This window comes from Microcaecilia unicolor, chromosome 10 (genome assembly GCF_901765095.1).
Source record: "Microcaecilia unicolor chromosome 10, aMicUni1.1, whole genome shotgun sequence".
Classification (NCBI taxonomy): Eukaryota; Metazoa; Chordata; class Amphibia; order Gymnophiona; family Siphonopidae; genus Microcaecilia; species Microcaecilia unicolor.
Genome location: NC_044040.1, coordinates 197,154,805 through 197,179,583, shown reverse-complemented (window position 1 = coordinate 197,179,583; position 24,779 = coordinate 197,154,805). Strand labels below are relative to the sequence as shown.

Genomic DNA, 24,779 nt, shown 5'->3' with positions numbered 1-24,779 from the left:
GGAAAGGAAGCCCTGGAAACGGAGTTATGAGGACAGATAGCAGCAGAATCGGATACTGGGCCGGCATGATCAGAAAAACAAAGTCACCAGACAACAAAGGTAGAAAAAAATCATTTTATTTTCATTATAGTGTTTGGAATATGTCCACTTTGAGAATCGGGTGCTCAGCATTAAAAGTTTATATTTATTTACTTATTTATGGCTTTTTATCCCACAGTAAGCATGAATTAGATTGGAACGGGATCGTTTAATTTTTTTTTCCTGGAGTAATGCATTGCTCCCCCCCCCCCCAGGCTCTCTCCCCGGCTATAGCCAGCTCTGCAATTTGGGGGGGGGGGGGCGCAGAGGTGGATGGGGGGGTGCGCAAAGGTGGACCGGGGATAGAGCTTGTTGTTAAACATTTACCAGCACACCACTGGTTGGAGGACTGCCTGGGAGGAGGGGAAGAGGAAGGGAGAAAGGGAGAGACTGTGTGGAGGCGGAGGTCGTTGGAAGAAAGAGAGATGTTGGATTCCACTTTGGGGGACAATGCTGGACAAGGAGTGAGGCACCCTGTTCTGTTGCTTTACCCCCAAACTACAAACATGCTGACCTGAGGTGGCAAGCCAATTTTTTACATTAAACTATAAATTAAATACCAAAAATCTATCTAACTGCTCTTCTGTAAGGTTCAAGGTTCAATTTTATTTAATATACCTCAAATCACAAATATCTAAGCGGTTTACGAAGGGTAAAATAGAAAGGTATAAGAGAGAGAGAGAGAGAGAAAGAGAGCAATAGAGTAAACATCAGGTAGCAAGGTTACAAATCTTGCATTATAAGGAAAGGGGATAAGGCTTAGGAATAAATTAACCCTAAATGGAACAAAAGAATGGGAGGAAATAGGGAGAAAACGACTAGACAAGACAACAAAGTCATCCCAGAACCTACGAAACTGTGAATATGCACATATCTTACATAGCGTATATTTTACAGGTACTGTACACATGGGCTATACGTTATGTGCGTATTTCTGGCATTTAGGCACGAGCGCATATACCGCCTGTAGAGCTGCCTGAATTACAGGCATATATATTTGTTTTATTAGATCTTGATATACTGCCTTTCTGTGGTATAACCAAAACAGTTTACATATTGTATACAGGATCTTTCTCTGTCCCTGGTGGACTCAGTGCCTAATGCACAAAGACAGCCATAAAATATGGCTGCCTCTGTAAAATTTAGCGAGTTCCAAACAGTGACCGATGCACAAAGGGGATCACTTGCAAATGAGCTGTATGGATCCCCCTTTGTGCATTGTTGCTGCTTGTTACTCTGAGCTGTCAAATTGTCAAATGTATTCAACAGTTCCAAAACCAGCCCCGACCCTCCCGCACTCCCAAAGAACAAATACCCGGAGGTCCAGTCGACCTCCAAACCCCCCTCCACCCCCCTTCCAGGCCCCCGAGGCAAGCAGTCCCCGGTGGTCCAGTGGACTCCCGACCCCTCCCGAAGCATCAGTGGCCCTGGTGGTCTAGTGACCCCTTCCTCTCATACCTGGAAAAAGATGGAGGCAGGAGGGCGGGAGCAGCACCACCCACCCTGCACAAAATGGTGGTGCCCAGCCCCAGTCCGGTGCATCCTGGGATGCACTGGGTGGAGGAAGCGCCATATAAGGAGTTTACTTCCTTATATGGTGTTTAGCCCTGCCCAGTGCATCCCAGGATGTAACTGGAAAAAATAGGATTTAATCCATTTATATATGCTGATGATGTCACTATTTATGTACCTTTTAATAATAATTTCACAGAGATAATGCATAAGGTTAAAAAAAAGGTCTGGACCATATGGAAAATTGGGCCACAATTTTCAAACTTAAACTAAATAGAAATAAAACCAAATTCCTGGTTCTGTCCAGCTCACATAATCCCACTTCTTATCAAAATTTCACAATCGAACAACAAACTTCCCCAATTGAAACACGACTAAAAATATTAGGTGGTATTTTTGTTAAACATCTGTCTTGAAAATCAAGTTTCAGCAGTCATATCAAAGAGTTTCAAAACTCTATGGAAACAGACAAGGATTAGAGATTATTTTCCCAGATAATCATTTCGTCTTATAGTACAATCGTTGGTATTGTCCCTATTAAATTATTGCAATGCAGCATATGTAGGAAGCAAAGAAAACATACTAAAATCACTGCAAACCGTTCAAAACATGGAAGCCAGACCGATATTCAAAAAGTCGAAATACGAAAGAGTAACCCCATTGTTTGTAATTCTACATTGACTCCCAATTAAGGCCAAATTGTTTTTTTAATACTAGATCTATGTCTCCAGATTACATGCTAGACTTGATTGAATATCGCAAAGAAATGGAAGTCCAAGAACCAGAGGTTACTTATTACTTCACTTGCCCACTTTCAGAAACATAATTTACAAATCCATCCATACGGTTGGATTTAATTATCTGGGTTCTAAATGGTGGAATTCAATTCCCAAGGACACAAGAAGCATTGCAAACTATCTTCAGTTCAGAAAAGAATTAAAAACCCACCTTTTCAAGAAATATTATGGTTAATTATCCGAGTTACTGATGTTCTACACTGCTTTGTAATTGTAAAACATTACTGTAATTTCTCCTGTTAACTAGAGGAGTGTGGTAGCCGTGTTAGTCCACTCTTAAGGTTATCAATAGAAATCAAACAAAATAAAACATGGAAAAGAAAATAAGATGATACCTTTTTTATTGGACATAACTTAATACATTTCGTGATTAGCTTTCGAAGGTTGCCCTTCTTCTACATGGAATCTTGCTAGTCTTTGCGATTCTACATGGAATGTTGCTACTCTTTGGGATTCTACATGGAATGTTGCTACTCTTTGGGGTTCTACATATTAAATAGAGAGGTGTGGTAGCCGTGTTAGTCCACTCTTAAGGTTATCAATAGAAATCAAACAAAATAAAACATGGAAAAGAAAATAAGATGATACCTTTTTTATTGGACATAACTTAATACATTTCGTGATTAGCTTTCAACCACATTTGCTTATTTCCGATCTGACGAAGAAGGGCAACCTTCGAAAGCTAATCAAGAAATGTATTAAGTTATGTCCAATAAAAAAGGTATCATCTTATTTTCTTTTCCATGTTTTATTTTGTTTGATTTCTATAGATTCTACATGGAATGTTGCTATTCCACTAGCAACATTCCATGTAGAAGGCTGCGCAGGCTTCTGCTTCTGTGAGTCTGACGTCCTGCACGTACGTGCAGGACGTCAGACTCACAGAAACAGAAGCCTGCGCAGCCTTCTACATGGAATGTTGCTAGTGGAATAGCAACATTCCATGTAGAATCTCCAAGAGTAGCAACATTCCATGTAGAATCTCCAATGGTATCTATTTTACTGTCATAGTAATGCTTGAATGTTTTCACTTATATACACTGTCAGCTAGCACATTTGCTTATTTCCGATCTGACGAAGAAGGGCAACCTTCGAAAGCTAATCAAGAAATGTATTAAGTTATCTCTCTATATAAAAGGCAAAACCAACGTTCTATGAAGCCTCCAGCCGGAAGTGTGAAGGGGGCGAGATATCCGGTTTACCTATGAGTGTCTGCCCCGCCCTCTCTGTAACACAGTCAGTGAAGGAAAACAGCAGAGCACGAAATCAAATCGCTGGCTCTGTAACAGTGAAGGACTCAGAGGGGGGAGGGGAGAGAGGCCAGAGGGCAGGAACACACACACTCCCACATGCACACAGAAGAAAACATTGCTAGCCCCCATTTCATTTGCATCAGAAACGGGGCTTTTTTACTAGTGTCCAATAAAAAAGGTATCATCTTATTTTCTTTTCCATGTTTTATTTTGTTTGATTTCTATAGATTCTACATGGAATGTTGCTATTCCACTAGCAACATTCCATGTAGAAGTCGGCCCTTGTGGATCACCAATGTGGCCGCGCAGGCTTCTGCTTCTGTGAGTCTGACGTGCAGGACGTCAGACTCACAGAAACAGAAGCCTGCGCAGCCTTCTACATGGAATGTTGCTAGTGGAATAGCAACATTCCATGTAGAATCTCCAAGAGTAGCAACATTCCATGTAGAATCTCCAATGGTGTCTATTTTACTGTCATAGTAATGCTTGAATGTTTTCACTTATATACACTGTCAGCTAGCACATTTGCTTATTTCCGATCTGACGAAGAAGGGCAACCTTCGAAAGCTAATCAAGAAATGTATTAAGTTATGTCCAATAAAAAAGGTATCATCTTATTTTCTTTTCCATGTTTTATTTTGTTTGATTTCTATTGATATCCTGTTAACTATAAACCACATTGAACTGAAACTTGTTTTTGGATAATTGTGGGATATAAGAATGAATGAATGAATAAATAAAGGTGCCCCCTTTAGCTATAAGGGCTATTGTAGTGGTGTACAGTTGGGGGTAGTGGGTTTTGGAGGGCTCAGCAGACAAGATAAAGGAGCAACAGTGAGATATGTGCCTGGGAGCATTTATTTAAAGTCCACAGCAGTGCCCCATTGCTTTCCTGCGACGTCTGTGTGGCCTGTCTACTAAGAATGCAGGCTCCTCCTACATTCCAGTGGCTTGACTTTGTGCGTTTTTTACTTTTTTTTTTTTTTTTTTCGAAAATGGACCAAAAAGATAAACGCACAGAGCACAAAAACATTTAGCAAATAGTCATTAAAAAAAAAAAAAAGAAGATATTTTTCTGTTTTGAAAATGGCTGTATTCCCCACTTGAATTTTGAAAGTTTTTAGCAAAACTTCCAAACTTGGATTTAGACTTCATGTCGAAAATGCCCCTCCAGTTCTCATTTTGCACTGTTTTGTCAGTGTTCGCTGAGGTGTAAGCCGTGCTATCACGTGAATAGATGTGTTGTGTCACCTGCTGTTCTTTTCTTACTCTCTTGCACAGTGGACTTTGGTGTCAGTGCTCAGTTAGATCGAACGGTGGGCAGAAGAAACACGTTCATTGGAACGCCCTATTGGATGGCTCCTGAGGTCATTGCCTGTGATGAAAATCCCGATGCTACCTATGACTTCAAGGTACGTAATTATGTAGCAAGTTCTGGGGTAGCTGGGAAGGCTGCAGTACAGTGTGGGGTGTGAGCAAAATCTTCAACCCTAAGGCACAACTTGGGAAGAGGAAAGCTAACTCTCGAGGGCCTTCCTCTTGTGGGATTGCTGACTCTGAGGGCACCAAGCTTTTCACCCCTCAAGCACTTTACAAAGTTAAGGCCAGTGTCTGAATAAAGACGCATTGTATTTATGTGATTTCTTGAAAGCAAAAGGCCCACAAGCAAGCATGGACAGAACCAAAACAAAACATTTTCAGTGAAACCACTGTCGGAGTTCTCTCAGCTCTTCTCCTTTCTCTTCGCTGTCTTCAGTGACCATCCCGTTCTTTGTCATTTCCATTTTATTGGTTCTTTGTTTTTCTTTTGTATCATTCTTCTCATTGTTTCCCTCTTAAGCTCTACAGGCTATCTGTGGTTTTCCTGTCCTCTGTTCCAGGCACAGCTGTTCCAATGATCCCTCACCGTGGGGTCCAGGCACCATCTTTTGGCCCTAGTTCTCTGCCAGTAGGGTGAGATTCCTTGCAGCATTTCTCTCTCTTGTGCCAGGTATCCTCCTGCCTAGCGACCCCTTATTTGCAGGGTCCAGTTTCTCCTCCCTGAGCCCATACTGTGCTTCAGTAGGGAAGAGAGAGAGAGAGAGAGAAACCCCTAACCTCCCTCCCCTCCCCCCCCCCCCAACTAGGCATTAGATACTATTCCATTCCATTACTCCGTTCACTAGGCAAATCTCTTCTATTTGCACCCTTCTCCTCCATCGCTAACTCCAGACTCCATTCCTTTTATCTCGCCGCACCTTATGCCTGGAATAGACTTCCTGAGCCATTACGTCAAGCTCCATCCCTGGCTGCTCCATCCCTGGCTGCCTTCAAATCCGGGCTAAAGGCCTACCTGTTTGATGCTGCTTTTGACTCCTAACTTGTCACTTGCTCGTAACCTTTATCTTGTCTTCCTCTCTTCAATAATCTCCTTTTCCCTATGTGTCCTATCTGTCTGTCCTACCCTTTCCCTTATTTGTCTTGTCTGTCTGTCCTGATTTAGATCGTAAACTCTTTTGGGCAGGGACTGTCTTTTCTTCATGTTCAATTGTGAAGCGCTGCGTACGACTGGTAGCGCTGTAGAAATGATTTGTAGTAGTAGTAGTATCTTAAATGGGACACGTCCCCTTGGTCTTGTCACACAGCATACTCTTCTCAGCATGTAGGTACTATATGTGGTCAGCTGCCACTCAAAGGATGCGGGCAGATGTTTTCCTTTAAGGATACAAACTGCCATCTACACTTAAGCCCCCCCCCCCCTTAATTTTATAATATGCGTACATTTTCACACTCTAAGTACATAAGTAATGCCATACTGGGAAAAGACCAAGGGTCCATCGAGCCCAGCATCCTGTCCACGACAGCGGCCAATCCAGGCCAAGGGCACCTGGCAAGCTTCCCAAACGTACAAACATTCTATACATGTTATTCCTGGAATTTTGGATTTTTCCAAGTCCGTTTAGTAGCGGTTTATGGACTTGTCCTTTAGGAATCCGTCCAACCCCTTTTTAAACTCTGCTAAGCTAACCGCCTTCACCACTTTCTCCGGCAACGAATTCCAGAGTTTAATTACACGTTGGGTGAAGAAAAATTTTCTCCGATTTGTTTTAAATTTACTACACTGTAGTTTCATCGCATGCCCCCTAGTCCTAGTATTTTGGAAAGCGTGAACAGACGCTTCACTTCCACCTGTTCCACTCCACTCATTATTTTATATACCTCTATCATGTCTCCCCTCAGCCGTCTCTTCTCCAAGCTGTATAGCCCTAGCCTCCTTAGTCTTTCTTCATAGGGAAGTCGTCCCATCCCCGCTATCATTCTAGTCGCCCTTCGCTGCACCTTTTCCAGTTCTACTATATCTTTCTTGAGATGCGGCGACCACTCTGGCGCAAACTTTTCTCATGCAGGTTGTAAATGATTGCTGTTACGCACATAACGTAATTGATAAATGAGGCGCTAATTGGCTATAATTGAAATTGATGATAATTTGCACTAATTTGCAGTTTCGTGCATAACTGCTCTTAGTCATAATTCTATAACCTTAGCGCATAATTCCTTTAGGGGTTCTTTTACAAAGCTGCGGTAAAAGGGGGGCCTGCGCTAGTGTCAGCAAATGTTTTTGACGTGCGCTGAAGACCCCTTTTACCACAGCGGATAAAAGGCTGTCCATTTTTGACAAAAAGTAATGGCCGCGCAGTAAGTGAAGTATAGTACAGACAGAGAGGGTAATACAGTATACAATCGGAGAAACAAAAAGAAAAAAGCAACACTGGGCCTTCAAGATTGGGACAACAGGAGTACTTTATTTAACCAAAAACCCGACACGGGCCGTGTTTCGGCGCCAAAAAGGCGCCTGCCTCAGGGGTCTATCAATAAAAACATATAAATACATCAATAAAAAGTATGTAGATACATCAATAAAAATCATCAATAAAAAGAAGAATTTAGAAAAATGGATAATGACAGCATCGTATTCACTTCGAACAGAAAAATATAAAAATATAATAATATATACATAAATAATACAACATAGATATTACATAAAATTATATTGATTTAGGAGTTTAAAAACTTTTAGCAACCATATGATAATCATAGAGATAAATTCAATAAATTATGTTTTGAAATATAAGCTGGCATGATGTCAACCAATTTTAAGATATGGGCAGACATGTAGTAATATTTTAAAAATATTTTAAAAAAGGAGGAGTTGTATTTTTTTAAAAAAATTTTTGTGTGATGGTGATGAACATATATAATCATGTATGTACACATATAGATACATAGATATATATACACAAATGTACTTCCAAAACTATAAAAATTGATAATGTTTTTTGTTAAAAACGTGTATCATATAGTGGTTCTATTGGATAAGATGATGTGGATTGTCCGATCTTATTATGTGCAATGGCTGCAACGTCATCAGTATGGTTAACAATATATATGTGTAAAGAAAATCTCTCTTACCAAATTTGTAAATATAGCAATTGTTCGGAATTGAGGTTGTCAGTGCCTACAAAATGAATAAACAGGAGTTGAGGGATTATATATTTGTTTAAAGGGGAACTGGCAAGTGCTCATAGTCCCCTCAAGAAAAGGTGTCTAATATATAACATGCAGAGGTAACAGTGCCTTTCCTAATGATTAATGGGGCGCTCCTTAGTGTTTAAAGGGGAGTTCCGATATTTGGTTAACTTATTACAGATACTATGCTGTAGACATATATAAGAAATGAGAGAGAGAAAAAAAGAAAAAAAGAAAGAAAGAAAAAAAGAAACGCCAAAGATGAAAAAACCGCCGATTGGGCTAATTAATAAAATCTTCTTACCTTTAAAAAAAGCCTGAGTAACTTGCATTGATTTCGCTATAGCGCGAAGAAAGTGGGCTCCAACGAGGGAACCTTCTCCTGCTTAGTCCAAAGAGATAAATGGGTATTTGGTGTCTGGTCCTTTCTATATAAACTGGCGAAAAAGGCGGCAAAAAGAAAACGCCAAGGAAAAGACGTTTGTGAAGAGTTGCGTGAGCGTCATAAAGACGTTAACGTGATGACGTCATATTTTCTAATACGGAAGTGAATTGTAAAAGAGACAGAGCACCATTTGTGGAGCTGTCAAGCATGGCGTTTGCAAATGTAATGATTATCAGTACAGCATATGGTTATGTTTTAACATGAACAGCTATAGTGCAATTGTGAAACAGTTGTAACCATAAACATAGTTTTCTATTGATTTAGGTTGCTGAACATCAATGAAAATAAAGTCAATTAGATAATATAGCATGAATAGATGTAATGAAACATATCATAATGAATATAAATAATGGGAAAGATTTTTGGTTTAGTAAAGATCAAAGTATTGATCAAACGTATTATATGAAGAATGAGTTATAGAGAAGATTTCAGTCATGATATATATATAGAACAATAATCAAAAGTCATATATTAATACATAAGTGATTGCATACGATGCTTCATGGAATGATGATGAAATAAGGGATAAGTGGTATTTTTGTAAAGTAATTATAGATGAGTCTATTAATCTGATATTCCTCATTGAAACAAGGGGGAAGAAAGGATGCGGAAAAAAAGGATAATAGTTATGGAAAAATGATAATAAGTAAAAAATATATATATATAAATAAATTTTATCAAGAGAAAACTGTTAGATCCAATTCTGCATTGAGTCCTACTGGATATAATGTATTTAGCTGGAAAATGGTTTTTTGCTCTTGTTTTAGTAGCATTGAGTCTAAGTTTCCACCTCTCCATGGTTTTGATATGACTTTAAAGACACAAAAACGGAGATCAGCGAAGCTGTGGGATTGTTCCAGACAGTGGTTTACCAATGGTGCAGAGGTGTCCATACGCCTGATGTTACTTCTATGTTCTATCATTCTGGTTTTCACTTTTTGAATTGTTTTCCCTATATAGATCAGGTTGCAAGGACATAAGATTAAGTAGATTACACCCTCTGTATTACAATCTGATGAGTGATTCAATGGATAATGCTTCATTGTGACAGGGTGTATAAAAGTACTGATGTTCATAGAGGATGCACATACCGAACATGATCCACATGATTTGTGTCCAGTTGGGGGATTAGTTATTGATCTTGTGATGGGCAAGGCAGAGGGAGCTACATGGCCGTTTAGTTGGGGAGTCCTTACTGCTACCCATTGAGATGGCAGTAAGGGTTCCTGTGCTAACCTGGTGGTAACCGGGCAGAACATGGCGCTTCCCGATTACCGCCGGTTAAGTTCCAACGCTATAAAAATTGAAAAAAAATTCTTGTAACGCAAGAAATGGGCCCCTTAGTGCACAACTTCTAGGGAGGGGTGAATGTGGGAGGGCCATGGGCGGGTTGGGGCATGCCCAGCACTTACATGCTAAGGTTATAGAATACTGTTAGCTACACCTGAGCATTTATACCAGCCTTTGACGTGGCGTAAGTACTCATTAGGCGCTCAGAACATGGCAGCGAGACTCATCTTCGGAAAAATGCGATTTGAAAGCACAAAACCCCTCCGCGTAAAACTACACTGGCTCCCAATCAAAGACCGCATTGCTTTCAAAATCTGCACTGTGGTTCATAAAATTATCTACGGTGAAGCACCGGGATACATGACAGACTTGATCGACCTACCAGCCAGAAACACATCCGATCAACGCGAACATACCTAAATCTACACTACCCAAACTGCAAAGGACTCAAATACAAATCGACTTACGCCTCCAGTTTTTCCTACATCAGCACACAACTGTGGAATGCACTACCAAAAGCCTTGAAAACTAAGTACAACCACTTACACTTCAGAAAATCACTGAACACTCACCTGTTTAAAAAAGGCATACCCTACCGATCCAACATAAATGCCTGATCTATGCAACACAACAACACTAAAGTTCGTAATAGACGTTACACGACTCTTCCATTGCTCGATTCCTTTTGTGGTCCTACTACATGAACCTTATCCTACCACAACATCACCTTGTATTTATTTACTCCGGAGTCTGCAAACACCTCTCTGGCACTATGTAAACCACATTGGGGATACAAATGTAACAAAAAAATAAATAAAAATAAAATGTTAACCAACACTAATATTCCATATTGGCAATTAAGTGCATAATTCTCAGTATAGAATTTGCTCTTAGTGCCCAGCATTTTAGCTCTTAAGTGTGGATAATTTCTATAGAATTAACCCCAAGGACTTCAGTTAATATACCCAGTGCCGTAGCGAGGGCAGCTGACACCCAGGGCGGGTCGCCGCTGCGCACCCCCCCCCCCCCCCGGAGCGCATTCTTACTACCATAGGAAAGCGGGCGGGAGGGCCGATCCGCCCCGACTGCACGTCGCTGGGAGCTCCGTCGGCTCCGCTGGTTCCCTTCTCTCTCTGCCCCAGAACAGGAAGTAACCCCCCCCCTTCCTACGCCACTGAATATACCACAGATTTAACTATTGTGGGGGAGGGGGGTATCAGATATTGAAGCTAATGATTATAAGATTCATTGATTTGCAGTTTAAAGTATTACTTATTTATTTGAATTTGCTCACACCTTTTTTTCAGTAGTAGCTCAAGGTGAGTTTAGTTAACTTAGATCATCTAATTATAAGTTTGTGGGAGCTTAACAGGTGCCGCTAAATCAGTTTCACATTTTCATAATCATCGGTGATTAAAATTTGACCAAGAAGTGTGGGAATGGCACCTTTCCTAGCCTTCCTGTAAGTCTGGACTTGTAATCTATAGGGTATTGGGGTTTTATTAATACTGCAGGGCATGGGTCAGAAGCATCAGTCCATTTATGATGAATTAGCTCTGCCTCTGCAACCCTGAACCAACCATGTTTTTCACTGTAGACGTCATTGTCAGGCTAAGGACCTGTGTTCTTTACAAAAGCCACTCTATAGAAACTCATCTTTTATGACTTTGTAGGTGACTCATGTTTTCACACCCGCACGCTCCAGTTTTATATCAAATGCGTTGAATGTGAGTTTGATGAAAGCCTGCTGCAAAATGACTCTTCCCTACCTTGTAAATGAATTCTTTCTGTGCTGATAAAGAAAACAAACTTTTTATGGAACTTTATAACTAATGTTCGAGTTACTATGCAAATTAGCTCCAGCTTTGCTTAGAGAGGTGTAGCCTCGATTGAGAATAATTTGTAAGAGATTTTGCTACCTCTGGGAGGTTGCTGATATATAGGGGTTTGCCAAGACTGAGGTTTACCAAACTGCAGCTCTACCCAGAAGGCATCGTAGTACCAGTTACATCTTTTGCACGATTTCATGCTTGTATTCCTGATTTTTGTTTTCCCCTTTTAAGGTCTCCTTCCACATTCCCACTTTAGGTCGCTATTGAGTTGTAGGGCAGGTCATGCTACGCTTGCTCTTCTGTTTTGTTCTAAATTAGGAAGGAGTAGAGGCTGGGTAATAGACACTCCACCACAGGAACTGATTCTTGAAGGATTCTTTATTCAATACTAAAATAGTAGGACCTGATATGGTCCGTGTTTCGGTGTGATGAAACGCCTATTTCAGGGGTCACAATGATATTCAACCAAATCTAAATGATTCAGGAGTACAATCAATGGTACTAAGCCATTTAGATTACTGCAACGGCATCTATGCAGGCTGCAAAGATCAACTAATCAAGAAACTTCAGACCGCACAGAATACAGCAGCGAGACTGATCCTTGGAAAATCTAAATTCGAATCTGCCAAGCCCCTTCGAGAAAAATTACATTGGCTTCCCATCAAGGAACGTATTGCCTTTAAGATTTGCACCTTGATTCACAGGATCATTTATGGTGATATTCCAGGATACATGCTAAACCTAATAGATCTACCACCCAGATAGTTCCAGTCTTTCCCGATCCTATTTGATGTTACATTATCCAGATTGCAATGGCGTCAAATACAAATCTACCTACGCATCAAGCTTCACCTTCATAGGAATTCAGCTATGGAATGCACTGCCTAAATTCATAAAATCAACTCAGAATCACTTAATCTTCAGGAAATTATTGAAGACCACCCTGTCCAAGAAGGCGTACCATCCAGACGTTACTTAGTTTCTTTCTTATTTGTTCAGCAAAATTTATGGACCCTTAATGTTTTTCCGTTATCTTTTATTATCTTTGTTGTTTTAGACGTTACGTTTACAATTAATTTTTTTTTACTACGACAGTGTTTAATGATATTATATTGAACTATAGCCTACCCATGTTATTGTATAAGCCACATTGAGCCTGCAACTAGTGGGAAAATGGGTATAAATGTGTTAAATAAATAAATAAATAAATAAAGCAGCAAGCACAGTCTGAGAGCATCGGGTCCTACTGTATTAGTATTGAATAAAGTATCCTTCAAAAATCAGTTCTTGTGGTGGAGTGTCTATTACCGAGCCTCTACTCCTTCCTGGTTGGACTATTTTCGTGGAGGCTGTTTCCTGTTTGTTTTGAGGTTCTTGTTCTAAATTACACATTCCAAGATAACAAAAAGCTTTTTGCTGTGGTGAACGAAGCCAAATCTTTGTGTCTGTAGATGTGACGTTCAAATCTTATTCTACTTTGTCCCACATTTCCTTTCAACTTCTTTCTGTTTTGGTGACTAGAGCAAGAAGCATGTTCCACTTTAGTGCTGTGCTCCAGCTGATCAGAACATGTTTGTATTGGAGGGATCCTAGCTTCTCAATTTCATTCATTCATTCATTTATTTACTTGGATTCTGCTCACACCTTTTTTCAGTAGTAGCTCAAGGTGAGTTACATTTAGGTTCACTTTGTATAGTTTTTATGCACATATAGAACTGATCTTACAAGCACAGAGACAGTTTCCCCAGATTCTATAAACGGCGACTAAAGTTATGCTCGCAAATCTGCACGTGTAGCCGATTTATGCACGTAACTTGATTGTTTAAAAAGCTAATCAGCACCGATAATTGACCAGTAGCGAGCAATTATCGGCACTACTTAGCCCTAATTAGAATTTACGCGCACAACTTTCTAAGTGTATTCTGTAAAGTGGTGCGTGTAAATTCTAAAGTACAGATCACAAAAGGGGGCGTGGCCATGGGAGAGACATGGGTGTGTCGTGGGTGTTTGTAAAATTTACACGCAACATTAACAGAATATGCCCGATCCACACCTAAATAAGACGTGGGCATTTACACCAGGTTTTAGTTGACGTAAATGGCTGCGCCTAAATTTTAGTCGCAAGGACGGCCACTACGCAAATTCTATTAAATGTGTCTAACATTAGGCAAATTTTTATAGAATACCACTAAGCGCTTTTTTTCGGCACCAAATTTTTTTTGTGTCACATGTGCATTTCACATCCAGCTTTGAGCAAGAGCATTTACGTCTGGTGTAAATGCTTGTGCCCGACTAATGGCAGTTAGGTGCACAAATGCAGATATTCTATAACACTGCCCTTATTTTTCTGGGAATTCCTCTAACCCGCCCAAGCCCCTCCCCTGGCCACACCCCCTTTGGAGCTGCACACTATGAAATTTAGACATGCACATTATAGAAGACGGTGTAGGGCAGATCCGTGCATTAATGTTAGGCAAGGTTTATAGAAGAGCGCTAAGCGTGATTTTTGTGCAGTGCCAATTTTTTTGGCACCATATATACAATCTGGCCCTTTGTGTGCAATTAATGCATGTATGCATAGGAGCCGACTCTGTGGGTGCTGTGGGTGCTTGAGCACCCCCAATATTGAGAAAATTCCTTGTATGTGTCCAGGGAGGGGTTATTTCCATTGGGTTAGCACCCCCAATAATTTTGAAAAGTTGGCTCCTATGCATGTATGCAATTTAAGTAATGCAATAAAAAAATTGGAGGAAAAACTGCAAACACTCCCCTGAAGTACCATAATTGGTGCTTTTATACCACTCCATCAGCTAGCCAGAAATGCTCCAGGATCTCTTCCATTCCTTCTGCACCAAACTAAGGGAACCTTTTACTAAAGCTTAGCATGCACTAAGTGGCACATGACCCATAGGTATAAAATAGGATTCACAACATTTTTCATGCATTAATGTCTGGTTTTTTTTTTAGTTTAATTTATTAAATTTACTATATAATCACAAGCAAAAAATCTACTTGTTTCAGAAAAGTAAATTGGTTTACAATCCATACATATTAGGAAAGGAAACAAACTGTTTCTAATGTCAGACCTTTTTTAAACCAACTAATACTCAAGTCCTCATATCGGGATTCAAGATATACAGATAGGGATATTAACAAATATAAGAACAATAACTTTTATCAGGAATTCATTGTAGCTGAGTACCATAATGATACCGGAAAAAACATTACTACTGAAGAGTAATTATCTTTCTCCAGTCGCAATTCCTTTAGATGTTAAAAAGGTTGAGAGCTGAATGGGATCGAAGAAAACATATTTATTTGATTGATGTTTAATAACGCATTTGCCGGGGGTATCTAAGGAAAAAGGTTGCCCCCATTTGGGTTACCCCGGGCCTCATCATTAAGAACCTTTGTCGTCTCTTCTGCGTATCTTTGGTAACGTCAGGAAACGCACATCCTCAATCCTAGGAAATTCTTCTCTCTGTTCTGGAAAAAACAATCTCAATAACCAGTTTTTATCCGGTGTTAAAGCCACCGTTGCAAGCAAAGTTGATGGCGTTACCAATTCGCTGTCTGAGGCTTCTAGAATCTCTGAAATGTCAAGTGGATTATTGGGAGGAGTTTGTAATTTTGAAGGCAAGTAGTATATTTGAGAAAAAGGAGGAATTGCCTCTTCAGTTACTCCCAAATTTTCCTTGATAGTTGGGGATATCAAAGTCTGTTTGGGAGCATTAATGTCTGTTAATGCACGCTAAGGTTTAGTAAAAGGGCCCCTAATAGTTTTTCTGTTCAACTGATCACAATCTGAGACTTTAATTACATTAAACACCCAGTGAAAAAAAATGATTTTACAGGATTTTGATTTTCTTTTTTAAATCTTTTGTTTTGGCCTGACTAGCCAGTATTTTACCAGCTGAAACCATGCAGAATGTTTCTTACAGTATATACTGTTAGTTTCTGCCCCTTTGCCTATCTTATTCTTCAGTTTACCAAAGTTGGACATCCAGTGCTTGTGAAATCTCTTATCACAAAAGTGATTTTTTATAGTGCAGTCAGGTACTGGATGTTTGAGTCAGACCTTTGTTACCTGCCTCGGAGCTATCATCTGCTTCTTTTGAAGCTTCTTTTGTTTCATATCCAGGAGCTGTTGAGAGCCTGTTTTCCCAAGTGCCTCTTATAAAATTAGGCATTTTCCTTGCACGCTTACAAACTCAGCTTTCTCAATATTTGCAGGAATGCGCTTTCATTTGATTAAGTATGAAAGCTATTCAGTAAACAGTTTTTCTTAGGTACAGAAAGGGTAAAAGTTATTTTTGAAAAGGACCTTATGAGGAAAGGCTAAAGCGGTTTTAGGGCTCTTCAGCTTGGAGAAAAGGCGACTGAGGGGAGATATGATAGAGGTCTATAAAATAATGAGTGGAGTTGAACGGGTAGATGTGAAGCGTCTGTTCACGCTTTCCAAAAATATTAGGACTAGGGGGCATGCGATGAAGCTACCATGTAGTAAATTTAAAACGAATCGGAGAAAACTTTTCTTCACTCAATGTGTAATTAAACTCTGGACTTCATTGCCAGAGTGTGGTAAAGGCGGTTAGCTTAGCGGAGTTTAAAAAAGGTTTGGACGGCTTCCTAAAGGAAAAGTCCATAGACCGTGATTAAATGGACTTGGGGGAAATCCACTATTTCTGGGATAAGCAGTATAAAATGTTTTGTACGTTTTGAGGATCTTGCCAGGTATTTGTGACCTGGATTGGCCACTGTTGGAAACAGGATGCTGGGCTCGATGGACCTTTGGTCTTTCCCAGTATGGCAATACTTACGTACTTATGTAATCTTAAAGAGGATAGGCTTCGTACTCCATTTGGTCAACCTGCTACTTTTTCTTAAAAATGCAAAAAAGTTAAAGTTTATATTTTGTGAGATCTGGGTAGCATTGTTAATAAGACTATGGAAGTCATTGTTTGTATTCTGTCAACCTGCATCAATGATAAATGATGATTCATAACTGAATCAATCACCATGAGGATGAGGATTAAAGGTCACTTGATTTAAGTGGAGAATAACCTTTTGTATTAATAAAAAAAAAAGAAATATTACACCAGCGTGATTTTTCTCTACACCTTACTGCAAAGGCCAGACTAAGTAGATAGAGAGTGGGAAGGCAGGTTGCAAAAACTGGACCACCTGAGTGGTTAAGGTATTTATTTATTGCACTTGTATCCCACATTATCCCACCTCTTTGCAGGCGCAATGTGGCTTACAAAACATCATGGATAATGGCAATGATAAGAGAATAGACATTTTGGTGTTACAGAAGCATGTTGGATTGCATGGTAATGGAATGCATGCTAGTAATATAATAGAAGGCATTATTAACATTTCTGGATATATGTATTGAGTTTCACATGATTTGATCTTTGTGGTATATCTTGTCGAAGAGATGGGTCTTTAGTAGTTTATGGAAGTTGGTCAGTTCATAGGTCGCCTTTAGGTAATGTTGAACTTCATATGTACTGAGGAAAAGAGAGATGCTTTACTCAAGCTCAAATCTCTGCCAGGCTAGGGGTCGGAGGGCTCCCTCAAACAGACGCTAAGAACCAGATTCTATATATGGTGCCGTAAAAATTGGCGCCGAAAAGAAATACACCTAGCCGTACTCTATAAACTATGCCTAAAGGTAGGCACAGTTTAAAGAATATGCCTAGCACCTGTCCACACAACTAAAATGCTAGGTTTCACGTTAGGAGTCACGGACCAAGAAAGGGATCTAGGTGTCGTCGTTGATGATACGTTGAAACCTTCTGCTCAGTGTGCTGCTGCTGCGGCCAAGAAAGCAAATAGAACTTTAGGTATTAATAGGAAAGGAACGGAAAACAAAAATGAGGATGTTATAATGCCTTTGTATCGCTCCATAGTGCGACCGCACCTCGAATATTGTGTTCAATTCTGGTCGCCGCATCTCAAAAAAGATATAGTGGAATTAGAAAAGGTGCAGAGAAGGGCGACGAAAATGATAAAGGGGCTGGGACGACTTCCCTATGAGGAAAGGCTAAAACGGCTAGGGCTCTTCAGCTTGGAGAAAAGGCGGCTGAGGGGAGGTCTATAAAATGAGTGGAGTTGAACGGGTGGATGTGAAGCGTCTGTTCATGCTTTCCAAAAATACTAGGACTAGGGGGCATGCGATGAAGCTACAATGTAGTAAATTTAAAATGAATCGGAGAACATGTTTCTTCACTCAACGTGTAGTTAAACTCTGGAATTCGTTGCCAGAGAATGTGGTAAAGGCGGTTAGCTTAGCGGAGTTTTAAAAAGGTTTGGACGGTTTCCTAAAAGAAAAGACCATAGACCGTTATTAAATGGACTTGGGGAAAATCCACTATTTCTGGGAAAAGCAGTATAAAATGTTTTGTACATTTTTGGAATCTTGCCGGGTATTTGTGACCTGGATTGGCCACTGTTGGAAACAGGATGCTGGGCTCGATGGACCTTTGGTCTTTCCCAGTATGGCAATACTTATGTACTTATGTAAATTTAGTCACAGGTATTTACGCCAAGTAAAACTTGGTGTACGTGCCGGTAACTAAGTTAGGCGCGGAGCGGGTGTATTCTGTATCAGCGTGCATAGATTTTAGAAATGCCTATGACCCGCCCATTCCGCTCCCATGGCTATGCCCCCTTTTCGGTTCTTTGTCTTAGAATTTACACGCAGAGCTTTACAGATTGTGCTTAGCAAGTTCTGTGCGTAAATTCTAATTAATGCCAATTAGTATCAGTAATTGCTGTGAAGTTGCAATTGTCAGCACTAATTGGCTTGTTAAGATAAGTTGTGCACGCAAATCAGAATACGACCTGATTTGCTTACACAATTCTGGTTACTTTATATAGAATCTGGGGGTAAACTGTCTCCTGTGTTCTCTTGTTAGTACAGCTAGTACTGGATTATTAATTGATACCTAGTTCTACTAGTATGGAGTTGAGCTCTACTAGAGTGGAAGAGTAGTCTAGTGGTTAGTGCAGTGGCCTGAGAACTAAGGGAACCGGGTTCGATTCCTACTGCAGCTTCTTCTGACTCTGGGCAAGTCACTTAACCCTCTATTGTCGCTTTACGGGGCCGTGATTAGAGATAGGGGGCCTTATAGATGGGTGCCCCCGTTCGATTATGTCCCTCTTTATCAGCTATTTCTTTTGAAAATAAACCTTGGTCATCCTGGACATTTTGGTTGGCTATTTCCACTTCTTTCGTTTTGATTTGTGAGATGTGTGGAACTCTGGGCAAGTCACTTAACCCTCTATTGTCCCAGGTACAAAATAAGTACCTGTATATAATATGTAAACTGCTTTGACTGTAACCACAAAAAGGTGGTACATCAAATCCCATCCCCTTTCCCCAGTCTCCCGTGTGATGGGTTCTGTAAGAAGTCAGTTGTACATATGGACACTTGAAGACACTTTTTTTTTTCTCTTTCACACCGATGGTAGCTGAAAGAATCCTTTCAGTATTTAAAACAGCATTCCATCATGGCACTGCAAACTTAAAACGTCCACCCAAGGTATTTCTCACTTCTGCTTTATAGTGATGAATTGGAATAAGGCTGATTGGTACCTATGTGCTCATGATGATATGTCGGGAGGAATATATTATGACTGTGCACACTGATCAACATATTTAAAGGGATGCTCCATGGATGCAGAGCATCAGCCAAATTTACGCACTGCTTGTTCCGTGGGTAACACACTGCCGAAATGCGCTTTCCTGTGCAGTGGCATAAACATTTTGGGCTGATGCTCCAGAGAGATGTCAAGCAAATCTGAATTTGTACTTATAAACATTTTTTATTGAACCAAATGAAAAAATGAACAGACAGGTAAACAAATGTCCTTACTGTTCAACATTTTCCCAAGTAAAGGTATGCCCCGCATCAGTGGCGTTCCTAGGGGGGCTGACACCCGGGGCGGATCGCCGATGCGCCCCGCCCCCGGGTGCAGCACCCCCCCCCCCCCCCCCGGAACAACGCGACGCCCCTCCCCCCCAGCGAAAGAACCACCGATCCCCCGGCGAAAGAACCCCCCTCGTGTGCATGCCGCTGGGGGGGGGGGGGGGTTCTTCGTTTCATGCTCCCTCTGCCCCGGAACAGGAAGTAACCTGTTCTGGGGCAAAGGGAGCATGAAAACGATGAGCCGACAGGCGCGCGGCACCCCCCCCCCCCCCCAGCGGCATGCACCCGGGGCGGACTGCCCCCACCGCCCCCCCCCCCTTGGTACGCCACTGCCCCGCATCCTTCCTTCCTTCCCTTTCCTTATATTAGCTTTCATAGTTCTGAACATGTAAAATCCAATACCAATAAAGAGCTATGATGATAAATCCCCCCTCCCTTCACCCTCACCCCCCCCAAACCCTCCTAACAGAGATAATGGAAACTATGAATCTACTGTCACCATCAACCTGGTTTCTTATGGTATCTGGGAATAGTGATAGAGGAGCAAAAGGTACCAGTAAATATAAGGGGAATGAAATCAAAATGTGAGGGGCTACTAGATCCCTGATCCAATTAGGTTATAAAGAATTCAAAACTAGACTTCTCCCTTTGGTGTCATATGTTGAATAAAGCTATTCCAAATCATTAAAAAAAAACACACATACACATTTGTTTCCTTCTGGGAAAGTCACCAAATCTGACTTTTTGGAGGGAAGCATAAAACTGAGTTCAGGGAGGAGCCCGTGTCTTCATCTCCTAGAGGGGCCTACAACTAGGGCCAAGTAGAGCTACAGTAGATTGGTTATCTTACTTTAGGGCCCACATGAGCCTTGGCTAAGGAGAAAGAACGCTCAGGGGGTTGCCAGTCTGATCCACAGCTGTCCCCCCGAGGCACAAAGCGCAAGAGGGAAGAGGAAGAAGAGCATCAGGGAGATCTGACCCTGATCCTCTGAAGTTGCTAGTGGCCTACAGCCCTTGTTGGGAAAGGATGTGGATGCTGGGAGTAGTGGAGTTGGTGAGTGCCGAGACCTTAAGAGAGAGAGAGGAGGTAGGGCTCAACTCTTGGGTGCTGCTTGACCTCCCTGATTTAAGAGAAGGGTTGTGTCATTGGGGCCTTATTGGGTATGTGGTGGATCCAAGCACAGGGCTTAATAGGAGAATGGGAGGTGATAAGGGACAACAACCTCTCATTCGATTAACAATATTTTTCACATGGAACCCTAGCCGTAGCTATATAGTGGCAGGGACTGATGTTTCCATGGTGTATAATCTACCAGAACGCATGGATAAACTGGAGAGACGGACCACGCAATATTAGGTTGTGCAACTCCTAATGATTCCAAGGGTAGAGGGAGTTCAGTGGGGAGTGGGAGGGTGGGGAAGGGAATAATTACAATGAATGTTGAATAGCAGGCACATGGAGAATTCTCAGTTACATACATTTTGGTTGGGGGATAGATAAGATGAGGGTAGGGGGGGGAAGAAGTCAGGTGGGGGGGGAGAAGGAGGGCTGATTGGGGATAAAAATGAAAAACTAATTGACGTTTGCTGCAGTGACAGTTGTTGGTTTTACTGTTATTGTTCTTTTGTTGCAACAATCTGCGTGTATTTTCTGTGCTTTAAGTCAATAAACAGATTTAAACATAAGAGAAGGGTTGTGCTGGGCAATACAGAGCCACAAGAGAGAGAGAAAGTGGAGAGAAGAATGGTTGAGGCACAGGAGACCCGTTAGCTTACTAAAAGAGTGAGAGGAGTGACGTACAGGGCTTAACCTATGATCAGGAGTTAAACAGCAGAGAGAGACTACAGGCAGGATTACTAAAGGCACAGTACTGAGGAGTTAAGGACTTTACCAAGTGTTCAATCTGCAAAGAGGTGTGAAAGATGTAGGATCTACTCAGAGAAGACCATTAAAACTTTGATACCTTTATTTTATGTATTTATTGGGATTTATTAACCACCTTTATGAAAAGATTCACCCAAGGTGGTGTACAGCTTAAACTTACAATTTGTTAACAACATAACGATAGCAAAAATGACCAGAGGTAAACTTGAGAACAACAAATTAAAACCTAATAATAAGACTACTATGAAATAATATTAAAAAAATGTACACATTTAACAGCACTGAAGTTCAAATAACAGAGATATAATGCGATGTCAGCATAATACTAATGAAACATTTAATAAGCATGTATTAGAACGTATTGAGGGAATACAGTATTTCTAGGATGAGCAGGACAAATTGCTTGTTCTTTTGGCCGCCTTTGGTGACAGGGTGCTGGGTTCGATGGATCCTTGGTCTGTCCCAGCATGGTGATGCTTATGTACTTATGTACTTCCTAAAGGAAAAGTCCATATACCATTATCAAAATGGACGGGGAAAATCCACTTCTTATTTCTAGGATAAGCAGCATAAAATGTACTTTTTTGGGATCTTGTCAGGTACTTGTGACCTGGATTGGCCACTGTTGGAAACAAGATGCTGGGCTTGATGGACCTTTGATCTGTCCCAGTATGGCAATACTTATGTACTTACATACACACAACTCACAAATCAAAACCAAAGAAGTGGAAATAGCCAATCAAAATGTCCAGGATGACCAAGGTTTATTTTCAAAAGAAATAGCTGATTAAATGACCCAACACGGGCTGTGTTTCGACCAATACAGTCTTTGTCAGGGGTATTTTGAAAAGAAACAAACCTGCAAAAATTAAATAAATAAAATCAAATCACACAGTTGCAAATAGAGTGATAGTCCAACAGACTTGAAAATAAAATCTTCCACAAATCTTTCACATAAGCATGTGTGTACAAAGAATAAGACGACTGGCAACCCCCCCCCCCTCCCCCCCCCAATATATATACCTTCAAAGACTGGTGTAAATGCTGACGCCCAGTTGACAGTTGCCCTCTCCTCAAGTCACTTCACTGGCTTCCTATCTGTTTCCACATACAGCTCAAACTCCTCTTATTGACCTATAAATACATTCACTCTGCAGCTCCTCAGTACCTCTCCACTCTCATCTCTCCCTACATTCCTCCCCGGGAACTCTGTTCACTGGGTAAATCTCTCTCTCTTATCTGCACCCTTCTCCTCCACTGCTAACTCCAGACTCCGTTCCTTTTATCTTGCTGCACCATATGCCTGGAGTAGACTTCCTGAGCCGGTACGTCAAGCTCCATCTCTGACCGTCTTCAAATCTAAGCTAAAAGCCCACCTTTTTGATGCTGCTTTTAACTCCTAACCCTTATTCACTTATTCAGAACCCTTATGTTATCATCCTCACTTTAATATTCCCTTATCTCTTGTTTGTCCTGTTTATCTGTCCTAATTAGATTGTAAGCTCTGTTGAGCAGGGACTGTCTCTTCATGTTCAAGTGTACAGCGCTGCGTACGTCTAGTAGCGCTATAGAAATGATAAGTAGTAGTAGAAGACTAGAACCAAGACTAATAGTTTCTACATAGGTACAAACCCAAATGCTTCTGTTCTGTACATGAAAATGGTACTTAACAATTTCTACTAATTACTTTTATCTTTTTTTCTTTATATATATATATATATATATATTTTAAAGAGAGCCCTCAGCAAAAAACACTTTTTTCAGGCAATACATTTCTTTGCCAAGTGGTATAGCACCTCTTTCATCGGGCTGCTCTTAATTTTGTGTATGTGCTATTACCTATTTCAATAGTGCTCCAATTCCACATAAAGAAATCAAAACGTGAACTTATGTTTAAAACGTTTTTTTGAATTTTGCTTCACTCTCCATAAGATCGCTATCTTTGACCAATTAATTGGCTTCCCCTAGAAACGCCCGACACCGCGGGTTTCAAAAAGTCTTTCCTCAGGGACTTGGGTTAAGACCATCTACAAACTTGGTGTGAAGCCTCTTCTCTCGACCACAAAGGGTTTTTTTCGATGTTCCTTCTTGGCACTCCTGCAGCTTTTGAAGGCGCCCCTCTCGTGGTATAAACCGGAAGTGATGCTCTTGACGTCACTGCAAGATAACCGGGGTTATTAATCATTGATTGAAATGTTATTCAGCCAGTATTAACCGAATACTTCAAGAGACATCCACCTCATGTCAATTCCTGTTGTTTAAAAATGCCTGAGCAACGGGTCTATAAAGTACTGAAACATTAAACTAATTATCGAACTACTTAAATGATGCCCATTTAAACATGTTCAATTCAAATGATTGTGTTCCATTCGATATTTTCGTTCAGACCTAAGGGGACTGATGGTTTTCAGCTTGTATATCCAGTAGATAGCAGTGAGTTACGTAAATCCAGGTATTCTTTTAACATTGTGCCTAATTTCTGGGAACTCCCCGACCCACCCATGCCTCTCCTATAAACACATCCCCTTTGGAATTGCGCTCTTTGAAATTTGGGCACGCACGTTATAGAATATGGCGAAGGGCAGATTTGCACATAACTCCAGTTATTGTTAGCATTAATTAGTTTACATGCGGATCTGTGGCCAAATTTGGACAACCTATACAGAATCCGGGGGAAAGTTGGGGTTCACTCATAAGTTTTGCAAAATGCAATATACAGCTGGCAGATGAAGAGCAGCTGCAAATATACCTGTGAGCCTGGAGCACTTGGTTTCACATATAAACTGTCACAACACATATTGTGTCTCGAGCTATTCCATTTCGTGAAGCAAAAGAAAGAGCTCTGTGGGCAGAAATGTGAAACTGCGTTCTGGAAGGAAATTTATTTGTATGGAAAGTAGTGCAGCAGAGAGAACAGATATCTCACGTCAGGGTCAGGCACGGTTGTGAGTCACAGTTGGGTGAATCCATTGGAGGGTTTAATACTGACGTCCCAGTCTGAAAAATGTTTAAGCTTCTTTTGCAAAGTTTTCACTTTGTATTTTTATTGACACGGCGGTTTTTGCCTTCTCCTTTGGGTTTCTTTCACTTAGATTCTTGGGCTGCGTGCTATGAACCTTGATCAGTCCTGAATTATGAGGTACATAAATGGTAGGACAGATGCAATCGGCATGACTAGGTGTATTGTAATTGGAAGAATATATTCTTTTAAAATAATGGTTTCGCTTGTTCTTGCATGTGGTTA

The 24,779-nt window shown here is 40.8% G+C and overlaps 1 protein-coding gene across 3 annotated transcripts in view; it reads left to right on the top strand.

Moving 5' to 3' along the window:
• TNIK (TRAF2 and NCK interacting kinase) overlaps positions 1–24,779 on the top strand; it is a 450,083-nt gene that overhangs the window by 263,173 nt on the left and 162,131 nt on the right. For all 3 annotated transcript variants that reach the window (XM_030217217.1, XM_030217218.1, XM_030217216.1), the window contains exon 7: positions 4,922–5,052. In XM_030217217.1, the coding sequence (XP_030073077.1) occupies positions 4,922–5,052 (131 nt within the window). The remainder of the gene's footprint in view (positions 1–4,921; positions 5,053–24,779) is intronic.